General features: G+C 34.1%; 1 protein-coding gene across 1 annotated transcript; it reads left to right on the top strand.

Annotated features, from left to right (window-relative positions):
• Window positions 1-5,858: 5,858 nt before the first annotated feature.
• Window positions 5,859-7,540, top strand: LOC128647996 (uncharacterized). Its single transcript, XM_053700680.1, has 3 exons — window positions 5,859-5,906; window positions 6,404-6,457; window positions 6,888-7,540. The coding sequence occupies exons 2-3, from the start codon at window positions 6,424-6,426 to the stop codon at window positions 7,316-7,318; spliced, it is 465 nt and encodes a 154-aa protein (XP_053556655.1). The 5' UTR covers window positions 5,859-5,906; window positions 6,404-6,423; the 3' UTR covers window positions 7,319-7,540.
• Window positions 7,541-11,806: the final 4,266 nt, after the last annotated feature.

Here is an 11,806-nt window from a genome sequence, read left to right as displayed (position 1 = left end):
TTTTTTAGCAGATTCTAATATATATCAATATAATCTGTAAATAAATAAAACTTGGACTCCCATGACTGATAGTTGGCTATTTGACAAGCACATGCATAAGAGAAAATAATGCATTAATAGTAGAAAATAAAATTCTTCAGAGAATATTAAAAGATATATTTTAACATTAATTGGGGAGTCATATTCTTCAATGCTTTTATATTGAAAAAGTATATATTAAAAATATTTAGGATATGTATTAATATTATGATTGTTTTAACATTTAATAAGGTGAAGTGGTTCAATTACATGAAAGTGACAGTGTTGTTGAATGTAAAAAGAATTGTATAAGATCATGTATCTTCCTTAGGTATCTCAAAACATTATTAGAAAATATTTTACAATTATTACATTTATAAATGGTAGGTCATTTAACTTTATAATTTTTAATAATTAGTTATTGGATGCCAGGTTAATCTATGTAATTTTCTAGTGGAGTCATTTAACTATACTTAGTAATATTATGTATTTATTACAATCTTACCTCTTGGGTTAGACATCAAATATCTATATAGAATGTAATTTCCCCTTTAGTTTATTTTGTCAATGTTAAATCAAAATACAATATGTTTGGGTCCTTAAAGGGGTCATTCAAAATGTATATTTTGTATACATTGTTACAAATATCATACAAGAATTTAAACATATTTAGAATGTACTATAGAATTACATTCAGTCTTTAAATATACTTGTTAAAATAAAAATAAATGCACATATCTTAGTCAATGATATAAGGCATCTATATGCAAACAACAATCAGCATCAAAATAGCCTATGTAGAGATGTATTTAATCCACGAATATATATAATTACAATATAATAATTGAATAACAAAACATATAAAGTTGGTCAAATATAAGATTATGATACAAAATGCATACATAACATATAGCTTAATGTCCCTCTACGCTGAAGGCTAAAAAAGACCTCATTTAATAAATATATTTCAGTCAGTGTGTAAAACAATCTAGAAGTTAATCTAAATTTGCTTTACTCATATGTTAGACTCATTTAGCAAAAGGAAGGTGCCTAGGTTTATGATATATTAAGCATTATTGTGAAATGTTTATTTAAAGGGACATGAACTCAAAATATACTTAAAGGTAGCCATTTAAAAAAACAAAGATTTATACATTCTGAATGAGTATTCTATTTTAATCAAGTTTAAAACTTGTCTCATATTATGAATGCTCATTGTGATGTTGCTATCATTACTTTAGAAATAAGGCAGTAAATAGCTAATTTATTTGCTTCAGTACTCTGGACAGAACTTGATTGTTTGGAATAATTGATGCAACAATCGTCAAGGACAACCCAGGTTTTTATTAAACAATTGTCCGTAATATAAAATATCATTATTGTTTTTCAAAGAAACATAACAAGATAACTTAACATTTGATAATCGTATTAAATAATAAAGTTGATTAACATTTCATGCTCAATCACCAATGGTAAATTTTTTTGGACAGTGTCCCTTTAAGAGCTTGAAATAGTGTATTTACTTCTCTTCCTATCTTTACATACTTTGCTTGAAAAGCATATCGAGATAGGCTCAGTAGATGAAGATTGGTGGATGCACAGAGATGCCTTATGTGATTGGCTCAACCATGTGCATTTAAATTTCTTATGTTGAGGATATATAAATACTAAGAGAAAATGATTTACATTTTAAAGTCTAAACAATCTTCTATCTCTACAGATCATTTGATACAATTGTTTGTAATGTCTCTTTAAAACTAAAGACGCCATTGCACAATAACATATATGAGCACTTCAGAGAAATACAAGCTCGAGGTTTATTTGCGAATAACAAAGCTGTAGTTTAACATTTATAAACAGATTATCAAAGTTACTGACATTCTTCCCGGAATTTTAACATTAATAAATATTGCGTGGGAAACGCATCTTCAAACACCAGATTAGCATATTTAAACATTAGTGTAATGTCACGCAATAGCACACAATCAATGTGCATTATAAATACATTTAATAGAGCAATGTCAATACTTCACAATAAATTTATTTAAAGAACAATAAAGACATACAATATTAAATGTGTATTTGTATTAAAGAAACAGACCGTTATTAAACCGAGAAATTTCTACAACATTAATAATGTGACAGGATTAGATTTTAAAGAGTATTTAATCATTAATATTTCACGGATCACGGATATTAAATCTGCGTCACACATATCCGCATGACAGGCCCATGAGTTACAAATAAGTCTACATGAAAAATGAAGTTACAGCACCACCAAGCGGTATGTGTAAGGAAGTTACTAAGATATGAAACATTAAGGAACGGCCAATCAGAGTTCATCACACAAACACAACTTGAGTCAGGATGGTCTCACAGACATTATAACAATATTTCAAACTTTTATCCAATCAGATGTACAGATAAATTGTCCCATGGTGCATCTCATGTTTACTTCACCATATAAAAGTCCATTACACGTTGCCATCTTTGTCAGTTCTCTAATGCCTGCAGGCAATATATATTATTATTATACAACCCAGCAGGCATGTCAGTTCCCAGGTTCACCAAGGAGGAGAGCGCTGCACTGGTCCACGCCGTCAAGGACTTTTATCCCCAGCTGTTTGGGAACAAGAGGAGCTCGACAGATGCGCCTGTTAAGAAGGCCCTCTGGGAGTCTATCACCAATGCGGTTAGATTGGTGTGTGACGTCCAGAGGACCCAGGATCAGATCATGAGGAGATTCGGAGATATGAGGTTGCGTTTATCGAAAAAAGTCAACCTCATAAGGGACTGGGTACAAGCCCGTAAAAGAGGGGGCCAAAGAAAGGCCCCGCGGAAACTGTACCTACTCCCTTATGAGGTGACTTTATGCGAGCTCCTCAATCTCCGGGTCCCCAAAAGATTTAGATCCTCGCCATCCTCGGCCTCCTCTTCTTCCCTCCCAGCTGCGGGATCTGAAAGTCCTGACGCGGGGGACAGGGCAGATGCTTCTCCGTCCGGTGGCCTGGGAGGACCCGATAGAGAATCTGAACCAGGTAATTATCCAACTTCATATAATATTTATAATGTTAAAAATCCAAAAATTGTATTTAGTCAGATACTAAACCTATACAGATCTCACAACATACACTACATATGATGTTTAGATATCTGATTTTACATTAGTGATACATGAAATTGGAATGATGTTTCTTGCGCTCTACAGAATATGCGTCACAGAGCGGAAATGTAATTTCGCATCCACGTTAACATGGGTTTGCGGAAAGTGGCATTGCTTTATACATGTTGGTCAAATGACGGATGCGTAATTCCGCTTGGAATCATTGCGCAATGATCGCGAAAATGGCATTTCTCATCCACGTTAACATGGGTTTGCGGAAAGTGGCATTGCTTTATACATGTTGGTCAAATGACGGATGCGTAATTCCGCTTGGAATCATTGCGCAATGATCGCGAAAATGGCATTTCTCATCCACGTTAACATGGGTTTGCGGAAAGTGGCATTGCTTTATACATGTTGGTCAAATGACGGATGCGTAATTCCGCTTGGAATCATTGCGCAATGATCGCGAAAATGGCATTTCTCATCCACGTTAACATGGGTTTGCGGAAAGTGGCATTGCTTTATACATGTTGGTCAAATGACGGATGCGTAATTCCGCTTGGAATCATTGCGCAATGATCGCGAAAATGGCATTTCTCATCCACGTTAACATGGGTTTGCGGAAAGTGGCATTGCTTTATACATGTTGGTCAAATGACGGATGCGTAATTCCGCTTGGAATCATTGCGCAATGATCGCGAAAATGGCATTTCTCATCCACGTTAACATGGGTTTGCGGAAAGTGGCATTGCTTTATACATGTTGGTCAAATGACGGATGCGTAATTCCGCTTGGAATCATTGCGCAATGATCGCGAAAATGGCATTTCTCATCCACGTTAACATGGGTTTGCGGAAAGTGGCATTGCTTTATACATGTTGGTCAAATGACGGATGCGTAATTCCGCTTGGAATCATTGCGCAATGATCGCGAAAATGGCATTTCTCATCCACGTTAACATGGGTTTGCGGAAAGTGGCATTGCTTTATACATGTTGGTCAAATGACGGATGCGTAATTCCGCTTGGAATCATTGCGCAATGATCGCGAAAATGGCATTTCTCATCCACGTTAACATGGGTTTGCGGAAAGTGGCATTGCTTTATACATGTTGTTAAAAATTAAATGGAAAATCTTAGATTAGTGAAGAATACAGTATTCTTATTTTAAATATTATATCTAATAAAAAACGAATAATACTAATAAATTATAACATATGGCCATCAATTGATGATTATGTAATAACAAGCATATATTCTTAAAGATACAGTAAACAACACAACTGATTGAAAATAAGAGTCCAGGATATATTTATCATTCATTTAATTGCGGAAACTATTAACTCATGGGACTACCAAAGGATTAATATTTTTCTATTGATTTGTTATTAATGTAAATATTTTAAACATGGCATGATTAGTATTAATGATATGCAATCCTCATTTAATATATTACAGATATGGATGTGGCTGCTGGATCCTCAAGCCAGGGCTTGTCACAGTATGGTATGTCTCATTTTAATTGACATTTGTCTTAGAAACATGGAATGAACATTACATACTAAATACACATTGTTCTATATTTATATGTAATGTCTATTTAATAGATGAAAATTATATAATTATTCGGATATACTTAAATAACATATTTGATTTTAATTGCATGCTCAATACCATTCATTACATCAACATATGGAGTAGATAATTCATTAACAAACAACAACATTGTGGAATCTATTTAATTTTAGATTAAAGGGATACTGAACTACAATTATTAATATTGTCTTTCACATACAGTATGCAATATTAATAAACATAAAATATAATACTATCATCATATGTGACATATTCTATTGCTAAATGTAGTTTAAAATAAAGAAAGTACGTTTATGTGCATCTAAATATTTGTTGACCAACCTGGGTTTATATTGATGATTGGTGGATACCTTCAACAAACAATATTTATTGAATCCAATATTCCTTATCTGCCTTTAAGATTAATATCGAACAACATTCGAATTATAATAGGAGTCAATGTTAAATCATTTTTTACAGTTTGAACATAGAAATCAATTATTTAAATTAATCATGTCAGTGTCCCTTTAAGACAAAATAGATTCATTCATCATTACATTATTTTTATTAAAAACTATTGATATATAAATCTAATTATCTGTTGGAGTTACTTTATATATATCTGCATACTCTAACAGCACCATGATTACATATTAGTAATAATAAAGTTTGTTATGTATTGTGATAAATATGTGTTGTGTCCTAAACAAGATTACTGTACATTGAAAAAATGGCTCGATGTGACACATGTTTGTTTAGATTTGTCAACAGATGCTCCTCAATATGTGGTTTGTGTGTATTCTTGTAACTTCTTAAGGACATATGACGGAATTATTCCGTCATAAAACAATTGAGCTAAGTGAAAGCTGTGTCCTTAAAGGGTTAAGAACATTGATCATTGGGTATATTTAGATATGCAATAGCAGCATCTGAGATGAATTTGATGTCTAATGTAGTCTGACATTAAACATATGTTGAATACAGATATGTTTACAGAATCCCCTTGATTCAATCAAGCATTTTCTGGTGTAATGACTGCTCTATTATTCACATTTTAAAGTTGATTAATGTTAAAATTCTAGACAGATGTGATTTAGTGATATCCAAAATGTGTTTAATAATATATATCTATATCATTCATAGAGAGAGTTGGTGTGGGGAGCCCACAGGAATCCAGCAGTGACATAGAGCCGCCTTTGCGGGCTCCTGGTAAGTCCATTGACTCATTTATATGTAATTGAAGGTGTATTGCTAATCAATATTATGATCATGATTCCGATGAAGCATAACATTATAAAAAATCATAGAATTTATCTTCTGATTATATATTTATTTTTTATATTGAGCGATTAATAATTTCTACTTTATTATTCTACACATTTGTTATTCATAAGATGTCTAACATATGTTTTTTTCATTTTTTAATTTTTTTAACAACAGTCATCAAGTGATACACACATGAGAAATCTTAAATGTTCTATGTACTATGCTTTTATGAATTTAACATTAAGACAAACAATACATTAAGATTCTGATTTATTGACAATAACAAATCTATTGTCATTTGTATGCTCCATCAAAATGATGTAAATCATAACTTTGTGTGTGTATATCTTTAATGCAACATTGATGTGCGTATTTGAGCAACAGTAACATATGTTATAATATCTGATCTTAAGGTGTACACAACATGTTATGTTTTACAGAGATTGATGTCACATGTGGGATGGAGGAGGAAGAGGCTGCCTTGGAGTCTGATGGTATGTGAAATATATCTATCATGTTTCCAACATGTTTCTTTTTTTGAAATCATTTTATTGAAGACATTCAAAGTCTACAGCTTTTTCCCTTTAAAAAGGAATATTATTTGTCTGTTCAAATACACTACTGCCCCCTTTCTATATCAGGCAGCATGAAAATCTGCTTGTATATATTTTTTTAAGAATATATAATTCATGCCATCATTATGTCACATGCATATTCCATGCCAAAACACAATAATAAGTTTCACATTGTACAGACAGTCATTGAGATTCATCTGAGTGCCTATATAGATACCATATCCTCATTTCAGAATAGTTTACAGATTCAAACACACTTCGAGGTATATTGAAAACATAATCAATTTTAAATGCGTTGATTTGATGTCAGGATGTATGAGATGTTAATATATTTATTTTACATTTTCAGATGGATCCACCACTTCTGGTCATCTGGATTCCGCCCCTGCCCAGTCACAGACCCCTCCCCGTGCACACACCCCTGACCATGGCCACACCTCTGCACACACCCAGAGCCCTTCCCATCACCAAACCCATGACCATGCCCCGACCACTGCCAGCCCTTCCCATATTTCATATCCTGTCCCTCCCAAAAAACGCCCATACACCCCCCTTCGCCGCTCTCCCCGTATTCTGGCCCGTACAGCTGCCCAGACCCAAACTCCCCACTCCCCAGCTGTACGGCCTACCCTGGAGCAGCAGCTCACCACTCCCCAAGCCATTCCCATCCCTCCCCGAGCCAATCCCATCCCTTCCCCCTGTTTAAACCTTCATTGTCCTGGGTGTCAGATTGTCCTTCCCAGGCACAGCTGTAAGTATCATTCTAAATACACTTTATAAGATACTTAAAGGTACAGTGAAGTTAAATTGGTTAAATTGTGATTCAAATCCAGCATGCAATGTTAAGCCAATGTATCATAGAATACTCTTATGAATTATTCGTCATTCTCTTGATATATTTATTGAAAACAACTTATTCCTATAATTAGTTTAAACAATAAAATAAATGTGGCCATCATTTCTTTATTGTTGGATGAATGTATCCATCAACCAGCATGCACAAACAAGGTTCATCAACAAATATTGGCTTCCATAAAAACCAACATTCTTGCATTCAAAATATAGCTTGACAATTAAAACATATAATGAATATGTGTAATTTCTAAAGATTTGTCATGTCATGCTCTATCTGAATCAGTCCATTAAATATTTAGGTTCAGTGTCCCTTTAATTGGATATCACTACATATACCAAACACCACTACTTGGATCCAAAATTTTATGTCCAAATGTGGATACATTATCTCTTGTCTAACCCAGTGGGAATGTAATTTCTTCTGGTTGCTATGTTTACACAGCTTGTCCTCAATGCCAAAATGTTTAAGGATAGGTGTGCCTACCACAGTCTAAATTGAATTTTTAAATTGCTGATGTAAGTACAATGTAAATCCTTTAACAAGATTTGATACACTCAAGCTGTATAAGTGGATCATCTAAAACCAATTAAAGGGTTCAACATGTTTGAGTAACATGAGCCTTTAATGATTTCTGTCTGTCTGAATAACCTAATTCATGTGTAAAGAATATATGAAAAATAATTGATGTAAATAATTATTTGTCTTTATGATGACAATGTATGTATTAAAATCTTTTATTCTGTTGTGTAATTATCCTTAATATTAATTTTTATTTTATTTTAGGCTGTGACTCAGCATGGCTCATGCTAGAAGGGATAGCAAGAGTAGAGCAGGCCGTGTTGAGGAACGCAGCTGTCCTGAGAGGGATGAACGACACCATGCAGGCCCAGCTCCGGGTTCAGGACTTGACTCTGCGTGAAATTATGCAATTACGTTCAAGGCCTGAATCTGGAGCTGGACATGCACAGGACAATGAAGAGGATGACCAGTAAGTGGAGGATCTGGATATGCTCCATGGTGGCAGATAATAATCCTCCGTCCACATGTTGAATTTGTATTTATATTGTTGCCCTTTGGCCTTTTTATCAGTTTTTTGTTGTGCCTGTTGCACTCTTTTACCTTGTCATGTGTCTCCAATGAGGCTATGCTGGCCCTTGGCAACTCTCTTCATGGACTGTGATGCACTGTGTTACCTTGTCATGTGTCTCCAATGAGGCTATGCTGGCCCTTGGCAACTCTCTTCATGGACTGTGATGCACTGTGTTACCTTGTCATGTGTCTCCAATGAGGCTATGCTGGCCCTTGGCAACTCTCTTCATGGACTGTGATGCACTGTGTTACCTTGTCATGTGTCTCCAATGAGGCTATGCTGGCCCTTGGCAACTCTCTTCATGGACTGTGATGCACTGTGTTACCTTGCCATGTGTCTCCAATGGGGCTATGCTGGCCCTTGGCAACTCTCTTCATGGACTGTGATGCACTGTGTTACCTTGCCATGTGTCTCCAATGGGGCTATGCTGGCCCTTGGCAACTCTCTTCATGGACTGTGATGCACTGTGTTACCTTGTCATGTGTCTCCAATGGGGCTATGCTGGCCCTTGGCAACTCTCTTCATGGACTGTGATGCACTGTGTTACCTTGTCATGTGTCTCCAATGGGGCTATGCTGGCCCTTGGCAACTCTCTTCATGGACTGTGATGCACTGTGTTACCTTGTCATGTGTCTCCAATGAGGCTATGCTGGCCCTTGGCAACTCTCTTCATGGACTGTGATGCACTGTGTTACCTTGTCATGTGTCTCCAATGAGGCTATGCTGGCCCTTGGCAACTCTCTTCATGGACTGTGATGCACTGTGTTACCTTGCCATGTGTCTCCAATGGGGCTATGCTGGCCCTTGGCAACTCTCTTCATGGACTGTGATGCACTGTGTTACCTTGTCATATGGCTCATATATTCCTTATTTTTAAAAGATTATTTATAAACGTTGTGTATGTTTTCTTACATACTAATAAAATAAATTTTATTTCACAAATCTTTGTCCTCATTCTTCCTGTTATTTTTTGCAAGCTCTAGTTTATGTTGTTTATCCTTAAAGGGACCTAACAAATCTATTTGTTATAATGAAATCATATATGTAAGACAATAGTAAATGACTTTAAGATTAACATCTCCAATGTAATCTTATTATTTGTGTTTATATTATTTTCTCTTAGCTCTATCATTGCCTGATTATGATTAGCAGAGTAATTTCTTTATATATGTATATATATTTTTGTATTTGTGTATATATGTATATTTAAATGTTCATATCCATGTGTGTATTTATAAACTCTGCATGAATTGATGCACCTTTACAAAATGATCTGAGTATTGATACAATGATATAATCCCTGTAAAGTGTTCATTTTATTTAAATAGTATTGACTATGTGTATGCTCTTTTTAAAAACAAAATAATGTCCCTTTAAGTGATGTTGATCACTATTGTAAATGAATGTATTTCCATTTGTAAAGCGTTTTTTGTCCTTTTTACAAGAACAAGGACATATAATTTTATTAATAAACAATCTTATTGTAATGTTGACAGCACCTGTATTTCATTTTCAAATCTATATTATTGTCAAAGTGTAACCAAATCAATCTCTGTGTGTAATACAAATAATGTAGATGATGAATATTAGTTAACTAATATGTTAACAAAATACATCTCCTCCCATATATGGCTATAGGTAGGCTGACCATAATTAAACTTGAATAAATGACACGTTTAATCAATACATGTATAACTATTGTTATTCAACAACAATCCAAACATATCTTAAAACATCAATGGCATATGTATTTCTCATGTGTATCTTTTAAATGTTAAAGATATACACCATAGCTATAGTTCAAGGGACAGTCAAGTCCGAAAAGATGATTCATGATTTGGTGACATTCCTAGATAGCAATCTACACACATACTAGTTCATAAAATATAAATACGTTTCTTAATGATATGCCAAGATGTCACTGAGTCCTTGTATTGTCTGCGGTTTTTCAGCGATCTCGGATGCGCCATTTTGCTTAAGACGTCACCTGCCAGGCTGTCCAATGATTCCTTGTATTGACTGACGTTCTTACGTGATCAGGAATATGCCTTTTATTGGATTGCGTTTTGACGCGATCAAGGATGCGCCTTTTTTTTTTGGGCGTTCTTACGTGATCAATAATGTGCCTTTCATTGGATGGCGTTCTTACGTGATCAAGGAAGCGCCATGTTAAGACGGCACATGTAAAGTTAAAAAAACGTGTGATTGGATTGCGTAGTCCCGCAATATTTGTGCACGTTAAAAACGTTTGTGACTGCATGCAATTTTAAAAAGCTTGCGAATATGTATTATTTGCATCATGTTACATTGTTGACCCGTAGCTGATAAAGACCAACACATTCTCTTTTGCTGGATGTCTGGTTGAATCAACGAACGAAAGCAAAATGTTTTCATGCATAGGATATTTCTAGGCAAGTGCAAATCTCTACAGTCCATGTTTAATATGTTTGTCAACAATGTTCCTTTTTCTTAAAAATTAATGTTGTGTTTAATGTTGAACATATCTAATTAATAAATATGCGCTATTGTGTTTGAATAAAGTAATCAATATGCATTTATCATATGCTAAATATATGATGCCGACTTCTTCTAAATGTAATTTCGTTGTATATTTTATGAAAGGTTCATTAGACACTCACATTATAAATAAAAATATTTGATTTTGTCTATAGTTAGATAGTCCATTGTTTAACCAATAGGTTTATTTTGTCTTGTGTTGTAAGAAAATGTAAGTTATTTTCTTACTCCTCGCAAAGCCAATGAGTTTCATGTGAGTACCATCTCCAGCTTTGTCCAGTTTGTGTAAAGGTTCTTTTCATATGTTAATGATGGTGTATTGTGTTTTACGGTTGTAATGGTGGTTCATCTATATTTAAAATATAGCTAACCCTATTTTATTTGCAAGTGTTTGAAGCTTTTTAATATTGCTATCAGTATATGTTAATCTTGTTGTTTGTAGTAGTGTCTATTACATACAGTTATGTAAAAAATATAGGATACTGTCCCTTGAATGCAAATGTTGTTTTTTTGTATCATGTATGAGATCCACATAGTTTAATCTTCAAATATATTTTTGTTAGCATATTTCACCCCCCCACTCCTAAAAGGAATTTAAACCATATTCATTGTTAAAATAAAAATAGTTACAATAAAATATTAACACAATAATGTCTCTTAAAGAAAATAGACTTTATTTAACACGTCAATATAAATGTGATTTTCAAATTTTTTTTTGGAAAAAGTACATGTAGATATAGCAACAAGCTTAAAATGTGTTAGCATATGTAATGTTGTTAAAGGGACAGTTTCGAAAAAATTTTTT

This window comes from Bombina bombina, chromosome 2 (assembly GCF_027579735.1).
Source record: "Bombina bombina isolate aBomBom1 chromosome 2, aBomBom1.pri, whole genome shotgun sequence".
NCBI lineage: Eukaryota > Metazoa > Chordata > Amphibia > Anura > Bombinatoridae > Bombina > Bombina bombina.
The sequence above is the reverse complement of the archived record's forward strand: the minus strand, read 5'-3'. Positions and strand labels throughout refer to the sequence as shown.

Coding starts and splice junctions, on each gene's coding strand:
- LOC128647996 (XM_053700680.1), top strand. CDS start 6,424: ATGGAGGAGGAAGAGGCTGCCTTGGAGTCTGATG. Junction 6,458..6,887: donor GGCTGCCTTGGAGTCTGATG/GTATGTGAAATA, acceptor TTACATTTTCAG/ATGGATCCACCACTTCTGGT.